General features: G+C 40.0%; 1 protein-coding gene across 1 annotated transcript in view; it reads right to left on the bottom strand.

Moving 5' to 3' along the window:
* Positions 1 to 4,257: 4,257 nt before the first annotated feature.
* The window catches only part of LOC134577885 (cytoplasmic phosphatidylinositol transfer protein 1-like), a 189,719-nt gene continuing 173,413 nt past the window's right edge, over positions 4,258 to 20,563 (bottom strand). The window contains exons 7-10 of the mRNA XM_063436800.1: positions 9,333 to 9,488; positions 8,092 to 8,155; positions 7,697 to 7,777; positions 4,258 to 5,016 (exon numbers count right to left, since the gene is read on the bottom strand). Of these exons, the coding sequence (XP_063292870.1) occupies positions 4,859 to 5,016; positions 7,697 to 7,777; positions 8,092 to 8,155; positions 9,333 to 9,488 (459 nt within the window). The 3' untranslated portion in view covers positions 4,258 to 4,858. The remainder of the gene's footprint in view (positions 5,017 to 7,696; positions 7,778 to 8,091; positions 8,156 to 9,332; positions 9,489 to 20,563) is intronic.

Here is a 20,563-nt window from a genome sequence, read left to right as displayed (position 1 = left end):
TCTGGGTGCCAGGTCCCTCTAGTTTTAACCCTGCAGCTGAAAACATAGCAGTTTCAGAGAAACTGCAATGTTTCACTGAGGGTTAATCCAGCCTCTAGTAGCTGTCTCACTGACAGCCGCCAGAGGCGCTTCCGCGATTCTCACTGTAAAAATCAATGTGAGAAGATGTTGGCCGTCCATAGGAAAGCATTGAGTAATGCTTTCCTATGGGTGGTTTGAGAGGCGGATTGGGGCGGAGAGATTCCCAGCGCCAAGGGAGCCCGGCGCTGGAGAAAGGTAAGTGCTGAAATGGTTTTAACCCCTTCAGCCCAGCAGGAGGGGGACCACAAGGGTCGGGGGGACCTAAGGACTATATAGTGCCAGGAAAACAAGTTTGTATCCTGGCACTATAGTGGTCCTTTAATGACAAATATTCAAATACACATATAGACAAACAGATACCCATGCAGACCAGATACACATACAGACCCACACACACAGATACACATACACACACTCCTAGTGACAAACCCACATACACACTCACTGACAAACACATACACTCTCACTAACAAACGCACACTCACTAACAGACAAGCATACACACACACTCACTAACAGACACACACTCTCACGAACAGATGCATACACACTAGCTAACAGACACTCACATTTACTGACAGACACACGCGCGCGAGGATGCAGGGCAGAGAGCTCAGGGGGAGAATGCTCCCTCATGCACCCGCCCGCAAAGTGACGCCATTGCCAGCCTCTGGGGCCCTGAGGTGGCTGGGCCCCCTGGAGGGCCAGGCCCAGTCGCAGCTGCGACCCCTGCGACCATGGTATGTACACCAGTGGCCACCCCCCTGGATTTGCTTTCTACAAAATTTTTAAAGAAAGTCTGTAGTAGTTCCTAGACATCATTAGAGGTGCAGTTCCTTCCATAAAGTGGGTCTCGGAAGGAAGCATACATCTTCTTTAGATCTTGCAAATTATTTTGCAAAAGGGTTTCACTTTTTGAGATCATTCAGCCTCATATTATTTAGAGACATAATAATGAGTTTAGCCATATTAATATCTAGGATATATATTGAACTAAAAGCATGTGAGGGATTCAAGAAACTTGATATAGACATTATCATTCAATGAAAAGGAGCTCCACTAGGCTGCTACCATTCACTAGCTCTGCATAGCCATGCTCCCCAACCCGTGCTATTCTAATTGAATCTAGCCCTCAGTTGACATAATAAAAGTTGGGAAACGTTTGCATTCCGTATTGAATTTGGAAGCATATGTGGTGTTGTATACAGCAAGCTTTCTAATTTTTTACTAAATGATTTGTTTCTTGGTCATTTATATATATAAAAAAATCTAAACAAAATGTAGGCAGCTTCAAGGGCCACTTGTCCACAAGACCACACCAAATAATCCTCCAAAAAGCCAGTGCTCGCTTGCCCATACAAGATCCACAATCTGTAAAGCGAACTAATTGAAACAGATTTTATATGAAGGCACAGCAAGGCTGAATGCATTGAAGTTGGAGTTCCAGAATTAAAATGTATCTGTGCAGAGTACAAAAATAGTACACTTAATCATAACTTGAAATAATGAATAATAGCTTCTGCACAAAACACATACAGGATTAGTGCCATGGTTACCTTTGTGATATCTCTGTACAAGAATACATTTTAATTCTGGAACTAGGACTCCAGTGTGTTAAGCCTCATTGTGCCTCTACATAATACCTTTGTAGTTTTAATAAATTTGCTGCTATATATAACTCCACTCCGCCCATTATCACCCTTGTGTGGTTTCCATCTCCTATTGTACCCTATTAGAAATACTTCTGTTAATATTGTCTTGCGAGTTTTCTTCGTTTCTCCTTGTCCTGATATTTTGTAGTGTCGCTTGTAAACCCCCTGGCAAAGTAGCAAATAAAAAAAAACAAAAAAAAAAAACATTGATTTCAGTTATGTCAAAGCACGTGACAAAATGTTTAGTTACTGCAAGAGACCATGTCTCTAAAAAAATGATTCCTAAACTGATTAAGAAATTTTGCTGTTGCAGTAGAACAATAAAATTTGGTTTTAATGTTTTTTCAAAAGCTTATTGACTAAATAGTGAGATTTTTTTTATTTTATTTCACAATTCAAGAACATTATGTAGATCAAAACAGCCAAATAGGAGAAAAAAAATATTCATTTTGGTATATTCTGCTTCAATTTCACTACTCCATGATTAAACTCAATAAGAGGGTGTTGTGAATTGTAAAACAAATAAAACGGTAAAATAGTAACAACTTTTATACAAATTAAGACCAATAATCTTTAAATGGCTCTATAATAGACTACATATAAAGGTTAATACAAACTTCAATACAATATTAAAAAAAATTCTTGGTGCAACAGGAAGGAAATAATAGGTAGTTTTGACAAAATGCAAAACACAAAGATGCTGCTGTTTATAATATTATATAAAATTGTAATTGTAATTGTACACAGAATTATTTTAAAGGAAATATGATATAAAACGTGAACAAACATCACAAGGTAAAACTTTAAAAATAGAAGTAACTGATGTAACTGATCAATAAATGAACAGATAAAGATAAAACCTGCAATAACAATAAATGTACAAACTAAAAAACAAAATAAAATCTAAAGCACCAAACAAAAGCACTGTGGTCCAATAATACCCATCCATAATTTAATGTACTGCATTTCATGTTTTAGTAGTGAACTAAACATACCATGTGGCTCATTGTGGCTCATTTGAACATAGCAACTATCAGGATCAGAATCTTTCGTGAGCTATATATTATGGGGAATTATATAAGTTATTCCTCCTTTATAAATAGCTTCATGGTCCAAGTATAAATAAGACTGCCATTCTAGGGGTCCAGAAGGATTTTATTTCCTAGTTTTTTGCAAATATGGAAGTGCTTCAAACTGGGTTTTGTTGCCTTTTTTGGACCAAGAGCAAAAAAACAGATGTGAGGAAGGCTGACCTTGATGGACACACATCTCGTTTAAGCCTAGGTAACTATAAATGAGCAATGTCAACACTAAACCATGTAAAATAGGACTTAAAGGAACACTCCAATAGAGAGGGGGAAAAGAATGTGTATATGTGTGTGTGTGTGTGTGTGTATATATATATATATATACACACACATATTTAATTGTGCATTTATTCATTTGGGGTAGGTCTAAAAACAGCTTGCAAAACCTGAAGATCTCTTGTTGTCTGTGGCCCTTGCAAACCATCCGCTTCTTTGGCATTTCTAACTGTCTGTGGCTGCCCAATCACAGACTTCACCTGCAGCTCAATGAAAAGCTCAATATTGTTTTAGTATACCATTGCACATACTCTGTTGAAGCACACGTATGTGTGATGGCAGTGGTAAGTTGACTATCGCATGGCATTGTTCCATTACATTGTAGATCATAGAACCAGGCCAACAAAAACACCTTTTGTTTAGTTGCGAAAGATTTTCGAATATAGTATATTTTTGGGTTGCTGAATTAAAAAAATGACATCAGTTTTGCTAAATTGGTTATAGTTTTTGAGATAATGAATACCCATCAAATTATGATTATATCCAGATATAACCCTGTGACTGCTAGCATACGCAGGAGGGTTTGGTCTGGGTTTTTTTTTTTTTTTACCCAACAACGTTGTTTTTATTTACTGTAATCTTTAATCTAATCTGATCTTTAACATTGTTTATCAACGTTATCCACCAGTGATCTACTGATGAAGCAATTTGTCAAGACTTTGGATAGAGATGGAGAATGCTTTAAATAAATTTGTAGATCGTTCCTTGGACTGATTTTTGAAAAAAAGGGCTGGAGTCTTTGATGGTCTTAAAATGTGTAAACTCACTGATTTGAATTTCACAAAATTCTTCTTGGTGCAGTTATCTATGAGTTTTCAAGAGATTCTCGGATAACTACAAAGCAGACAGTTATGAAAACTTGGTGCAAAACATGCTCTCTAACTTTAAAATGTGGGTACTAACATGAGCATAAAGGTACACTTTCTACAATCCGCTTAAAGAGGTTTCCAGATAATCTTGGTGATTTTAGAGAGGAACAAGGGGTGAAATTCTCCACCATGATATAAAAGAAATGGAGGAAATGTCTAAAGGCAAATGGGACAGACATGTTGGCAGATAAATGCTGGGTAAGTTATGGCTGATTATTGAACTGTTTTGCATATTTTTAAATGTTTTTCAATGGCGGCATCCATTAGCTAAAAATAATAAACAATCTAGAAAAAAAACTATTCAATTGATCCAACATCATTGACAATAAAATCAGTGTTCACCTGTGTAATCTTTACAAAATTCTTGATCAGTTAAATGTCTCAACCAGGATATAAAACACAGTTTTATTTAAATGACAAGTTCCCTGTAGCTATGGATTGTAGCTTACAACATTTTCAGAAGTAGCAATCAATCAGTGCATCACTTGTTTTACAATACATTATAAAAACATGTTCTGTTTTTTTAGTTTTCTTTAAACCTTCCTATAAACCGTTCCTAAGAGAGGGATTTTATTTATATTTAAAAACCTCCAACTAGTAAATAGATACAATTTTCTTTATATCCTAAAATAATTGAAAAATATCCTGTCTTATATTGCAAATGTATTTGTATGAACAAGTCCATGTTTTTGTGAGGGTTTCTTAAGTCCTTTCTTTTTAACCTTTATTTACAATGCACAAGTAAACAGTGATCAAAATCTCACTGGCCATGCTATTCCATCATATACATGTTAAACTCTTGGTTCTGGATTGCACAGTAACAAGCTTCAGGATAGCTTTATCCATAATGTCCAGATCCATACTTCAAAGAGTTCAAATCGGTCAGAAGCAACTATTCTGGAGCCGAAGGTAATCTTGGCCGTGGCTTTAATTCTGCTGACCCATTGGTAGTTACATAAGACTGTGCTTCACTTCCATTATTCCAAGATGTTGAACGATTAATCGAATGTTTTCCCCCAGCAATGTTTAGATGATTGTCAGTTTTTGAATCTGCAAGGATTAAAAAATGATAATTTTGAGAACCTAAAACGAATGTAGATAACAGGACATACATTTGCACGAAGTGCTAGGAAAAAAGTGCAGTCTTTCTAAAACCCTTTCTGAAATCTGCAATAAAATGAATAATTTAGTTTATTTATGTTGATATAATGTAAAATTAGATATGTTTTAGAAGCGCCATCACTAGAAGAAAAAAAGGTAAAGATGTGTAATCTTCAGTAAAATGGGTCTCTTACTGTGGTCCGTGAATGATTTTGAAACTGTTTTGTGAGCTTCTTCGGTTAGGGATTTTACAATCTACAAAAAAGATGTAATTGAGATACACATGATGTGAAGACTGAAAAACAGCTGTCTGAAACAGCATGACAAACTAAAAAAATAAATACACGTGTACAAGCAAATGTGTATACATAATAAAATACAGTTTAAAATAACTTTGGTACATTACAGCATAGTTAAACGGTAGTCTTCTTACGTTTTACAAGTAATATTCAATCAATATGTAATCTGATTAACACACACATGAGAGAGGCAGACATATACACAGAAAGCATGTAACTGCTCAGGTGCTTTTCAATACAAACCCATCCATAAATCTAAAAAGAAAAGTTAAGTAATTCTCACTTAAAGGGGCACTCCAGGCACCAAAACAACTTCAATATAAATGAAGTTGTTATGATGCTAGGAGGCCCACCGGGTACACTCTTACCACATGGGGAAGGGTTTAACCCCAATGTGAACTTTCAGTGCCAGTCTCAGCTCCCCCTAAATGACATCCAGCTACTGGAATTTCCGTAAGGCCTTTTTCAAGCCATTTTTTTAAAAATGAGAAGTCCCTTTTTGGCTAAGAGCTTCAGCTGACCGCTGGAAGCTCACTTTGGGTAAGAGTGTGCCGAGGGCCTTCTGGCACCATAACAGTTCAATTTAGATGAAGTTGTTATGGTGAATAATCTGTCCTGTTGAGTCTAAAATACTAAAAAGCAGTTGTTATATGCAGGAGAAAAGTTAAACAGTCACTGCTGCAGCAAAGTGACAATAAATTATCAATTATATATGTGTATGTACATATAACAAAGGAGTAATAAACTATTTACCAGGTTTACATGAATTAATTTCCCCCACACGTATTTACACCTTGGGGTTTCAGTGTAATTGCAGCCCAACTTAATGACATTAATTTTATGAGCCTGAGGTTGAAAGGTTGAGTTGAACCTGGTTGAACCTGGAACTCTGAGATACTGCACCTGGTGGTATAACCATTGATTTACTAAACCAGTTTATCAACTGTTTATTTTTAAATTTAGTTTTCTTTCTAAATTATTTTAACATTTTCTTCTTTGGGGGGTTTTCTACAGTTAAACAGATAGCACTTTCCTAAAACATGGGATATTAAGCTCTTGATGCAAGCGGTTCCATTATTTTGTTTACGTTTGAGACTTTATGATGTGTTTTCCCTTTCCAAGTGTGGGGGAGCCCTTTAATTTATTTCTGGTAGTCAAGATTCTATTGTTATCCCCTTTATTTTGTTTATTTTCTTTGCCTTAATATACTTTTTTACAGAATTTGTTTTTACAATTCTGCTTCATCTTTACTATTGATGCATTTTCATAAATTAATTCTGTAAATCTATTACATACCAATTATGTCAAGTTATTTTCATACTGAGTCTTTTTTTTTTTTTTTACCTCAAGCTAACAGATCATAGTCCATGCGATTTTGTACACTATATTAAAATCACAAATAAACCTCCAACAATATCTGACGAAAACAAACAGAAAACTTGCAATGGAATGGCCAAGTCAAGTTCCAGCCATAAAACCGATATATATATATAGTATAGCATGAATAAAGAAAGCAGGCCTTGCAAGACAGGCCTCAAATAGTTCCGTAAAATAAGAACAGAGCAAAGAAAGTCCAAGTGGGTGTGCAGCATTGGCTGACCGCTTTAGTAAATGTTTGACTAAAAGAGATGCCTCAAGCTCCTCAACAAAAAGGTACATTTTCAAAAGACATTGAACGTTGCATCAATGTATATAGTAACAGTGTGTAATGAAAATAATAAGACATTCGGCATAATTGGATAATTAAACATATCATGTGGCTTTCACAATACTAATTCCCACTAAAACTCAATACAAACATACAAATAAATGTGTGAAAAGAACAGATTTAGAAATATATTAGTAAGTGCGGTTTGCACTTATCTCTTAATAATAATCCTTAGATTAAATAGACAAAAAAGGCGTCAATATTATTATTAAATGGGAATCATTACCTTCCTTGATTTTTAATACTATGTTAATGTATGCCCTCTAATTAATAAATATCTGTTTGTGAGCTTTGAAATATAAAATAAAATGTAGAAATTGACTTCTGTATTAACCCCAGCCTGGAAACGACCACCTAAATCATGGCTCTCTGTCAACCAGTGTACTAAACTGTGACCTTTGTTCCTGAAAAAACAAACATTGTGTGCCTTGGCTGTGCCAAGACTGAAACATAGAACTAGATGGATCTTTAATATACATTAAAAAGAAAACTGAGCTAGGGGTGATTTTCATTGCCCTGTAGATGACTTATGACCCTTCTTTTGCGCTGTTAACAAGTTTATATGTTTGTATCTTTGTAGTAAAACAATATCATTTTCTCTTATGGTCATATAATTGCTCACCTGCTTTCTGGGAATTTACTTTGCAGTTTGTTTCCTCTTGAAGTCTCTTTTCAAATTTTCTTACATCTTCTAAAGACATACCTGAAAAACATTAAAATAGTTTTCAGAAATGTGTGTGCCTAGAATTTCTTCTATGGCCATTGTAGGTAGGTGCATACTTTGGAATAGATTCTATGCTATACTCATGCATTTGACCCAATTCATTTTTTGCATCCATTCTTTGTTGACTTGTGCTCCCCAGCTCGGTGTCTAGTATGAGTTCCTATTGGACCGTGAATTTGTAGTACTGTATACTTGATCAGAGACATTTTTTACTTCCATATTTGTCTCTGTCTTCATGTTGTGAAATTCTTAATTGAATCAATCTTTTAGTAAAATAGAATTTCTGCACTTACCATACCATTCATCCATCCAAGCAACAGCCTGTCTGTGTCCTGCAAGTAAAATGTCCTTTATGTTCTAAAAGTAAAAAATAAAATATGTTAAACAATTATTGTTTACAATTTAGCGTGCTCTCAATTTTTTAATCTTTTTGTAGTAATCTCACAAGTTTTGTCTTAAAATAGATGTTTTGTTGTGGTAAAGTATAAGCTGAATACTGTTAAAATATGTATTAAAAAAGTCACAAACATTTAATTAAATGTACGCAGGCCCACTTACTAACATTTTACATTAGTGCAGAAGGCCAATAATATAGTTATACTTATTTTTCTTTTCGTTAATTTTGAGGAAAATGGAGACCGTATGTGCAGCATTTCTCAATGTCACCCTGCATTGTGCTGCTGTACATTTAACTTCACCTCTAGCAGCATCCTTAGCTATCCCAAAAAGAGAGTGCATACTTAGAATCTGTTGTCAGCACACATAGCATGCTGGCGAGAGACGTGCAATTGCAGCATGACCTCTCCCCTCCATGCTGCCAAAGTCATCACCTTAACCTATCCGCAAGTACATCCCTGTAATGATGTAGAGTCACCTCATCGGAGGAGGATCAGGCTGAAATGAGAACGTGACCTAAATGCTGGATAGCAGGTACGTTTTATTTTTGTTTTACTTTTACATTTTTTTTCAACTTTTTTTTTTTTTTACCTAAATATGCTCTACATTGTACACAACAAAGTGTATGCCACAAATGTTTGTGTAACCCCCCTCCATCCCTTGTCCCTCATAGCAATAAATATCTTGTCTTATCACTAGTTCTGTTCACTAGGCCTCAGTCCACAAACGCAGCTAACAGAATATACAGAGAAACTTAATTTCTATAAAACACTACCAACCCACCTGCCCCTCCTCCCACCTTCCCTGGATAGTTCAAGCTATATAGCATGCTTCTCCAGCTACTTAAGTTCCCAGTTAATTATTCCTCATTTATTTTAAATATTGCCTGCCAGACAGCATTTTGTATATTTTATGTACTGACTTTTTTTTCCCACTAATTGTACAGTGCTGTGAAATATGTTGGCACTTTCTAAATGCAAGTAATAATAATAATTAGTAATACATTATGCAGATTTATAATTTATAAATACAAAAAAATATTTACATTTATCATTAAAAATACAAAATGGAATTATGTGCTCACAGTAATATGTATTCAGTGGGCTTTAACATATATATTTTTTTATCAAGTACTTACCTTGTGGACAAAGCTTTCCACTCTTGATTGAAAACCATAAACTTCAAACTTAGCTGCCACTAATTTATATGAGCACATAATTGGTTTTGTAGTTTCTCTCCAATCCTCCAGTAATGGACCCCGACCTGTCTTCTCTGAGTGGAATGTTCTAAGATCCTGTTCAGATTATATAAGTGACCAATTTTAGAGTTCTGTTCAAATAAGTTTCTCATGACGTTTGTCAAAGAACATCTTTGAGTTGATTTCACTATTCCTGTGCCTATATTTAAAGTATGTTGATACATTTCTAAACTTGATGTCTGTACATCTTGTAGTCAGTTTTTAAAGAAACATTTTTGCTACAACATATTGTATATTCGCAACACTGCATTTTTTTTTTTATTTAGCCACCTATGTAGTTATAAAAATAAACTAAATTGTTGGCATTCTTAAGCAAAATGTGGTTAGGGTTCCCCAAAAATTGCAAAATATACATTTTATAATTTTATATATATATATATATATATACATATATATATATATATATATATATATATACACATATATATATATATATACACATATACACACATATATATATATAGACAAATAATAGACATCCTATGATAATAAAACTATATCAAATTGTGACAAAACACCTTTTGTCCCTGCATGGTTAGGTAACAAGCGGCCCTTTTCCCATGGCTGTTGGAGGAGCCCGAGTACCAGCCTCCTGCCTCATGACTATGGCCCTGGATTGTATGGCCCTTTACAAACCTTATTTGGGCTAATAGATTTTTATTATGTTGCTGCTGGCCCTTTAAGAACTATGGGGAAGGGTTGGTACTTGTTATATGGCACTTCGGATGCCGCCGAAGTTTGACAAAGTCGTCAAAGCCATTTTAATTTAGTCGAACGCGGTCAGCGGTGTAAGCTAAAGAATCTATGGAACTAAAATCGGCTGGGCAAATATACGAACACCGCTGACCCTTACCATCACCTCCACTTCGTCACTTCGGTAAAAGTCGAAGTATGTTCGACAATTCGAACAGCCGGTTGCAATGTGCTATTTGCACGAACAGACCCGTTCGTGCATTCGAAGGGGACTTAGACGTTTTTCTGTAGGAAATTGACCGACCGCACAGCCCAAATCTATGGAACTGTTTTGGGCAGGGAAATGTGCTTGCGGTCTGTCATAAAGGACTTCCACTTAACTTTTTATGTACTGGGGGGGATTTGTCTGATTTTTGGTTATGTCTGTATTTAAAGTATGCTGATTCCGAATATGTATGTTTTATGTGAATATGATGCATATTTTTAAAGTTATAGTATATGTAGAAAAAGTGTATTTTTCCTGCCTGTGATAAATTACATTAACCCATTGTGTTCAGTAATTATATCACAGGCAGAGGGGAGGATTTTATGTGTTTGTGCTGGGTGTGTTTTATGTTTTACTGTACGGGATTGGTTACATGTTGTCCCTCCCTGTGGAATGTCCCCTTGCATGGGGACTTGCATAAAAGTCTGTGAGTGTTAATTAAAGTCAGATCATCTTGGACCTTCATGAAGTTTCGGCTCATGTTTGGGGGATTGGAGAACTACACTCTGGGGATTGCTATAATCACTGTACTCCCCAGGGTATAATCACTAAACTCTGCTAAGAGCTGGTTCTTGTGCTTGCTCTCTGGAATTCGGAGAGGTTGACCTACTGGAAGCTGAACCCTGGTCTTGGGTCCAGAGTGGGTGGAGACGGCGAGACCCCAACCAAGCTGCGGTGGTTCGTGGGGTCTGCAGTGGTTATAGTGTCTGGCGGAGTGCTTGGAGTCCTCAGGAAGTACTAGGAGCATCCATCAACGGAAGGTATCCGGTCGGGCTGCCAGGTGATCCGTTACACAAATATTTACAGTTTTAACCTCTATGTTTGTAGAGACCTAATAAACATTAAACTTATTAATGAGTAACAATTATATAGGACTTTGTAGACATCCACATTTATTGTGTGTGTGTGTGTGGGTATGTGTATATATATATATATATATATATATATATATATATATATATATATATATATATAATTAAAAAAAAAAAAAAAAAAACATGACATTGATGCAATGACGTGAGGACATGAGCACACATTGGGAGTCAGGGTCTGCTGAGCTGATGGACCGGCGGCTGTATGTAACTGCATGGATGCAACGTTTTGTGGAGAGGATATGGCGGGGATGGTGACAGTGAAATAAGTTGCAGGAAGAAAACCCTATAGCAATAAGGAGTAGTAAGGAGTTCCACACTAAGAGGACAACTAAAAGAAGAAAAGGAAAAGCTCGGAATACGAACAGTGAGAAGATTGTGGTGGTTATCTGACGAAATTGACGTGTAAAATAAGGTATCAAGGCTTCCAATAAAAACAGCTGGCAGGAATCAAAGAAATTGCAAACGGCAAGCTAACAAGAGAGTGGTAATGTACTAGCACAGATCTAATAAGTCTCATTGTTTGTTGCTTTGAGCTGTACATACATCTACCCAATATTTGTTATATAAATGAAAAATCTTTAACATAACGTCTGGAATAAAAGGGAATCATGACATGTCACACATGTCATGTGTCATTAAGGGGTTAAGGGGAGACTAGCTAAAAAGGTAAAAACCTCAGCTTATTCTATATGGTTTCTAATCAATCCTAATACACTGTTTAATTGCTAAAAGGGACTATAGTTAGAACTATAAAGCAATCTAGTGAGGAATGAAAAAGAGAAAAATGCTGTAACTTATAGTACATATGAACAAAATATTGGTTATTTAGGGGAGGTGAAAAGAAAAATTAGGATACAAAAGAGTCAATTATAGCATTTGTTTCCTTTCTTCTTTCCCTCACCACTCTCTCCTCTTGCCTTACCCAGGATCACCCTTATAATTTGTTGATAGAATTTTAAATGGATGGTGTAGGGTAATATAGAATAGTGAGAAGATGGTCGCCGAACCGCATTAGCTCTTAGCAGTATCCTTGCTTGGATATCTGTTAGAGGATGCTATGGGAAATAAGTGCGACTTACCGTATATACTCGAGTATAAGCCGAGTTTTTCAGCCCATTTTTTGGGCTGAAAAACCCCAACTCGGCTTATACTCTAGTCAAGGTCTGTATTATGGCAATTTGCATTGCCATAATACAGACTGGGGGAGAGGGGGGCTGGCAGAGCTGTAACTTACCTGTCCTGCAGCTCCTGTCAGCTCTCTCCTCCTCTGCGTCGTCCGGTCAGCACCTCTGTCAGCTCCCAGTGTAAATCTCGCGAGAGCCGCGGCTCTCGCGAGACTTACAGTGTAAGCTGACAGAAGAGCAGAACGGACGGCGCAGAGGAGGAGAGAGCCGACAGGAGCTGCAGGACAGGTAAGTTACAGCTCTGCCAGCCCCCCTCTCCCCCCCACTGAACTGCCACTGGACCACCAGGGAAGGAGAGCCCCCCTCCCTGCCATATATCAAGCAGGGAGGGGGGGCGAAAAAAAATATATATAAATAAAATAAGAAATAATAATAAAAAAATAATAATAAAAAAAAAAAAAATTAATAATAACAAAAAAAAGGGGTATAAGGACCACTATGGGAGGGGGAGGGGGGTATAAGGACCACTATGGGAGGGAGGGGGTGGGTTAAGGACCACTATGGGAGGGAGGGGGGTATAAGGACCGCTATGGGAGGGGGGGTATAAGGACCACTATGGGAGGGAGGGGGGGGGATAAGGACCACTATGGGAGGGAGGGGGGGATAAGGACCACTATGGGAGGGAGGGGGGTATAGGGACCACTATGGGAGGGAGGGGGGGGGGATAAGGACCACTATGGGAGGGAGGGGGGATACGGACCACTATTGGAGGGAGGGGGGTATAAGGACCACTATGGGAGGGAGGGGGGTATAAGGACCACTATGGGAGGGAGGGGGGGTATAAGGACCACTATGGGAGGGAGGGGGGGTATAAGGACCACTATGGGAGGGAGGGGGGGTATAAGGACCACTATGGGAGGGAGGGGGGGTATATGGACCACTATGGGAGGGATGGGGGGGGATAAGGAACACTATGGGAGGGAGAAGGGGGATAAGGACCACTATGAGAGGGAGGGGGTGGGATAAGGACCACTATGGGAGGGGAGGGGGAAGTAAGGACCACTAGGGGAGGGGAGGGTAAGGACCACTAGGGGAGGGGTGAGTCAGGACCACTGGGGGGGGGTGAAGGAACACGGGGGTGGGGAGGTAAGGACCACTGAGGGAGGAGGAGGGGAAGTCAGGACATATGGGGGGGGGGAGGGGGCGGCAAAAAAATGTTTGCCTACGGCGGCAAATATCCTTGCACCGGCCCTGCACACACTGCATTCACACACTGCATTCATACACACACACACTGCATTCATGCACACACACACTGCACTCATACACACACACATACGCACACACTGCATTCATTATACACACACTGTAAATAAATATTCAATTAATATATTTTTTTTAGGATCTAATTTTATTTAGAAATTTACCAGTAGCTGCTGCATTTCCCACCCTAGTCTTATACTCGAGTCAATACGTTTTCCCAGTTTTTTGGGATAAAATTAGGGGCCTCGGCTTATATTCGGGTCGGCTTATACTCGAGTATATACGGTATGTGTTCAGGAATTTTTTGTTTGTTCTGAGAGGAGGATCAAGCTCATGAGAGAGAGTAAAATGAAGAGGACATATCTATTAAGTGCATTTCTATGAATGTTCAGGGGCTTAATACCCTATTTAAAAGAAAGCTTCTATATGAATTAAAGAGAACATATCGATATTGCTATGTTCCCTTTTCCCATTGGAAAAGGGAAGAGAAGATTAGATGTAGATATGAGCTATTTGAGGAAGTTGTACATGCATCTTTAATGGTAAGAAAAAAAGAGGAGTTGCCATTGTTTTTTCTAAAATGCTCCAAAAAGAAACAATATATTCAGAGTTGGATAATGAGGGAAGATATCAAATTCTAATATGTAAAGTAGATTTTCATATATATACATTTGTTAACTTTTATTTGCCAAACATGTTGCCAACTAAATAATTAAGAAATTAGAAAAAGTTAAATACTGGTTATTGCTGGAGACTTTAATTGTGTTCCAGATATAGTATTAGATAAAAAGATCAAATACAATCGTAAGGTGAATAACAAAATAAAGAAAAAAAAATCTCATATTCTAGGAAATATTATGAAAGAAAATAATTAGATATTAGGCGAATTTACCATACAATGGAAAATGAATATACACACTTCTCCAGGGTACACTATTAGTGATGTCCCGAACAGTTCGCTGGCGAATAGTTCCTGGCGAACATAGCTTGTTCGCGTTCGTCACAGATTGCGAACATATGCGATGTTCGGTCCGCCCCCTATTCGTCATCATTGATGAAATTTTGACCCTGTACCTCACAGTCAGCAGACACATTCCAGCCAATCAGCAGCAGGCCCTCCCTCCCAGACCCTCCCACCTCCTGGACAGCATTTTAGATTAATTTTGAAGCTGCATTCTTAGTGAGAGGAGGGACAGTGTGCTGCTGCTGATTTAATAGGAAAATTGATAGCTAGGCTAGTGTATTCAGTGTCCACTACAGTCCTGAAGGACTCATCTGATCTCTGCTGTAAGGACAGCACCCCAAAAAGCCCTTTTTAGGGCTAGAACATCAGTCTGCTTTTTTCTTTTTTTTCTGTGTAATCTAATTGCAGTTGCCTGCCTGCCAGCGTGTGTGTCAGGCTCACAGCGTATACTGTACCCACTTGCTCATATCTGGTGTCACAATAGCTTGCATTTAACAACAAAAAAAGTTTTGGACTGTAATATAATAGCAGTCAGTTTCCTTCACACGTGTGCGTTTCAGGTCACAGTGTCACACCAGTGCAACTCATATCTGGGGTAACAGTAGTGTACATTTAAAAAATGTAATAGAGTGAATAGCAGTTAGTTGTCTGCAAGCGTGTGTGTCAGGCCTACAGCATCTACTCTGCCAGCTTCTGCCAGTGCACAGTGCCACTCATATCTGTTGTCACAGTAGCTTGCACGCATAGTACCACTAATCGAAAAAAAAATGACAGGCAAAGGCAGGCCACCCCGCAGGGGCCATCGTGGTCGTGGTGCTGTGATTCCCTTTGGCCCTAGAATGAGGCCACATAACCCGAACTCGAAAGGTTCTGAGGACATAGTTGACTGGCTAATACAGGACACCCAATCTTCTACAGCTTCCGCTCGGAACCTTGACGCACCATCCTCCTCCAGCTTAGCTTCGGGCACCTCTCAAGTTACCACTCGCCCGCCTGCCGCCACCACCAACACTAGCACCACAGCCGCTTCACTTGGTATGTCAGAGGAGTTATTTACACATCAGTTGGATGAAATGAGTGATGCACAAGCATTATTGCCAGAGGATGTACATAACAGGGATAGGTCTCAGTCAGGGAGCATTACACACATGGACGTACGGTGTGATGATGATGATGTTGTACCCGCTGCTGCTTCCTTTGCTGAGTTGTCAGATACAAGCGAAGCGGTTGATGATGACGATGCATCCGTGGATGTCACGTGGGTGCCCGCTAGAAGAGAAGAAGAACAGGGGGAAAGTTCAGATGGGGAGACAGAGAGGAGGAGGAGACGAGTTGGAAGCAGGGGGAGGTCGTCGCAAGGAGCTAGTGGCACAGTCAGACAGCATGCATCGGCACCCGGGGTCAGCCAGACAGCACGCCAATCAACGCATGCTGTTGCCACCACCAGAATGCCGTCATTGCAGAGCTCAGCAGTGTAGCATTTTTTTTGTGTGTCTGCCTCTGACAACAGCGATGCCATTTGCAACCTGTGTCAAAGGAGGTCCAACACCCACCTAGGTACAACTGCTTTGCGTAGGCACATGATCGCACATCACAAACGCCTATGGGATCAACACATGAGTACAAGCAGCAAACAAACTCAAAGCCGCCATCCTCCTCCTGGTCCAGCATCTTCAGCCACATCAACCAATGCTGTCCTCCTTGCCCCCTCTCAACCATCCGCCACTCCGTCTCTCGCCTTGAGCAGTTCCTGCTCATCTGCCCACAGTCAGGTGTCTGTCAAGGACATGTTTGAGCGTAAGAAGTCAATGTCACAAAGTCACCCCCTTGCCCGGCGTCTGACAGCTGGCTTGACGGAACTCTTAGCCCACCAGCTTTTACCATACAAGCTGGTGGAGTCTGAGGCGTTCAAAAAAAATTGTAGCTATTGGGACACCGCAGTGGAAGGTACCCGGCCGAAATTTCTTTGCACAAAAGGCAATCCCCAACCTGTACTCGATTGTGCAAAAGGAAGTAATGGCATGTCTGGCACACAGTGTTAGGGCAAGGATCCATCTGACCACTGATACCTGGTCTGCAAAGCATGGTCAGGGCAGGTATATCACCTACACTGCGCATTGGGTAAACCTGCTGACGGCTGCCAAGCATGGAATGCGTGGCTCTGCAGAGGAGTTGGGGACACAGCCACGACTTGCAGGCAGGCCTGCTGCCACCTCCTCTACTCCTCCTACTCCATCCTCTTCCATAACCTCCTCGGCTGAGTCCTCTTCTGCTGCTGCATCTTGCTCCACATCAACAGCACCCCCCAGCTCCCCAGGTACTATTCCACATCCCGGATACGGCAGTGTCACGTCGTCTTGCCTGAAAGCAGAGAGTCACACCGGACCAGCACTCCTGTCCACCCTGAACGCACAGGTGGATCAGTGGCTGACTCTGCACCAACTGGAGATCGGCAAAGTGGTTTGTGACAACGGAAGAAATTTGTTGGCGGCATTGAATTTGGGCAAGTTGACACATGTGCCTTGCATGGCACATGTGTGTAATCTGATCGTACAACGCTTTGTGCTTAAGTACCCAGGCTTACAGGACGTCCTGAAGCAGGCCAGGAAGGTGTGTGGCCATATCAGGCAGTCCTACATGGCCATGGCACACTTTTCAGATATCCAGTGGCGAAACAACATGCCAGTGAGGCGCTTGATTTGCGACAGCCCGACACGTTGGAATTCAACACTCCTAATGTTCAACCGCCTGCTCCAACAAGAAAAAGCCGTTAACGACTATTTGTATGACCGGGGTGCTAGGACAGCCTCTGCGGAGCTGGGAATTTTTTTGCCCAGTTACTGGATGCTCATGCGCAATGCCTGTAGGCTCAAGCGTCCTTTTGAGGAGGTGACAAACCTAGTCAGTCGCACCGAAGGCACCATCAGCGACATCATACCATTTGTTTTCTTCCTGGAGCGTGCCCTGTGAAGAGTGCTGGATCAGGCCGTAGATGAGCGTGAAGAGGAAGAGTTGTGTTCACCATTACCACCAGAAACAGCCTTATCAGCATTGCTTGCTGGACCTGCGGCAACGCTGGAAGAGGATTGTGAGGAAGAGGAGTCAGAGGAGGAATGTGGCTTTGAGTAGGAGGAGGAAGACCAACCACAACAGGCATCCCAGGGTGCTCGTTGTCACCTATCTGGTACCCGTGGTGTTGTACGTGGCTGGGGGGAAGAACATACCTTCAGTGAGATGACTGAGGACGAGGAACGGGACATCAGTAGCTCGGCATCCAACCTTGTGCAAATGGGGTCTTTCATGCTGTCGTGCCTGTTGAGGGACCCTCGTATAAAAACAGCTGAAGGAGAACGACCTGTACTGGGTGTCCACGCTACTAGACCTCCGGTATAAGCAGAAAGTGCCTGAAATGTTACCAAATTATCGCAAGTCGGAAAGGATGCAGCAGTTAAATAAAAAATTAAAAAGTATGCTTTACACAGCGTATAAGGGTGATGTCACAGCACAACGGGAATCTAACAGGGGAAGAGGTGAAAGTAATCCTCCTCCTCCCATGACCACACCGGCAAGGACAGGATGCTTTACAGATGTGTTGTTGATGGAGGACATGCAGAGCTTTTTAAGTCCTACGCATTGCCACAGCCCTTCGGGGTCCACCCTCAGAGAACGACTCGACAGACAGGTAGCAGACTACCTCGCCTTAACTGCAGATATCGACACTGAGGAGCGATGAACCCGTTGACTACTGGGTGTGCAGGCTTGACCTGTGGCCTGAGCTATCCCAATTTGCGATAGAATGTCTGGCCTGCCCCGCTTCAAGTGTCCTGTCAGAAAGGACCTTCAGTGCAGCAGGAGGTATTGTCACTGAGAAGAGAAGTCGCCTATTTCAAAAAAGTCTAGATTACCTCACCTTTATTAAGATGAATGAGGGATGGATCCCGAAGGGACTGACAGCGGGCAATACATTCGACTAAAAAAGGCCTAATGAGGGGGACTACTTAACACACCACTCCTATCTGGTGGCACATTAGATTACACGCGCAGTGCCCCAAATTTGAAGTAGGAGGACCAACTGATAGAAATAGTACTACTTAACACACCTTATAATAACGCAGAGAGAGGAGTCTGAAGAAGAGGAGGAGGAAGGTGGCTTTGAGGAGGTGGAAGACCAAACACAGCAGGCGTCCCAAGGGGCTTGTTGTCACCTTTCGGAGACCCTTGGTGTTGTACGTGGCTGGGTGGAGGAAGAGACCTTCAATGACATCAGGGAGGACAAGGAACAGGACATGGCTAGCTTGGTATCCAACCTTGTGCAAATGGGGAGTTTGCGGTTGTGCAAATGGACTGTTTGCGGTTGTTTGCGGTGCGTTAAATGGGGAGTTTGGTCTGTCACTGTGAAGCGGGCGTAACCCTTACACTACCTGATCGATACAACATCATATCTGATGTTTTAAAGCACGTTATTCCAAACAATTTAGGAATGTTAGGTGATTTATGCCCTTTATGGATTAAAACCAGACTCTGCATCAACTATGTAATTTTCCATGTGAGTTTTGCCATGGATCCCCCTCCGGCATGCCACAGTCCAGGTGTTAGTCCCCTTGAAACAACATTTCCATCACTATTGTGGCCTGAAAGAGTCCCTGTGGGTTTTAAAATTCGCCTGCCCATTGAAGTCTATGGCGGTTCACCTGGTTCGCCCGTTTGTGAACATTAGCGGAAATTCACGTTCGCTGTTCGCGAACGGAAAATGTTATGTTCGCGACATCACTATACAATATTCTTATTCAACAACTGATTTAGTTCTAGGGGAGAATAGATTAGTAGAACAGACTCAAAACATTTTGATAAAAGATAATCCATGGGCAGATCATAGCTATATTTTTCCTTTGCTTTGAAGGATACGAAAACGTATAAACCATTTAGTACTTGGCGTTTAGATGATAGTATACTTGACAAAAAAGAGAATCAAGACTTTATTAAACATATTATAGAATTATACTTTAAAGAAAACAGTACAGAAGGTATGTCTTATACAATGATATGGTGTGCTTTCAAAGCTGTGTCAAGAGGATATTTGATAAAACTTAAAATTAAGATAAATAAACAAAAAGGTGCCCCTAGAGCGGAGTTATACACAGAATATTGTAGATAATCTGCAAAAAACTAAAAGTATTTGACTGATGAAACGTTAAATCAACTAAGTGAACAAAAATAATGCAATAGAATTAGAAACAATGAATAAAAATTTGGAGAGGTTGAAAGTAAATTTTTATTATGATAATAATAGGATTTCAAAATGGTTAACAAAAACATTAAAAAGGAGGATAGGGAATAATAGACTAATATGTATTGACAAAGCTAAGATAAAATATAGGAATCCAGAAAGTATAGTCAAGGCCTTTCAAGAATATTATTATGATTTATATTAAATACCAAAACGATTTGATGAACAAAAGATAACTACCGGTAGTTATCTAAAGAAAATAGATTTTCCCAGAATTACACAAGCACAAAATAAAACTTGCTAATTTTAAATCGCCCGGACCAGATGATCTGACTAACAGATTTTATAGGATCTATAGAGATTTATTGAGTGACCATCTAACTGATACATTTAATGAGATAGTTGACAAGGGTGTTGGACCAAGGGAATTGCTTTGTGCAAATATTTGATCAGTTTTGAAAAAAGATAAAAACCCTCAGGAAATTAGAGCTGGGAGGAAGTGACTGCACGTCACCTATACTTCCATAAGGGTACATGTATGTGTCCCTTAATGTTTTGTATGATATTTAGTTAATTAATGTAAACTTACAGATATTCCTTTCAGAGGGCTTGGTCAATACTCCTCTCAGTTGTAATGTGATTTGTTATGTCAGTGTTTGTATCTGAATTGAATGTTTTTGCATGTACTTTTTACATGAAT

This window comes from Pelobates fuscus, chromosome 11, assembly GCF_036172605.1.
Source record: "Pelobates fuscus isolate aPelFus1 chromosome 11, aPelFus1.pri, whole genome shotgun sequence".
Taxonomy (NCBI): Eukaryota; Metazoa; Chordata; class Amphibia; order Anura; family Pelobatidae; genus Pelobates; species Pelobates fuscus.
The sequence above is the reverse complement of the archived record's forward strand: the minus strand, read 5'-3'. Positions and strand labels throughout refer to the sequence as shown.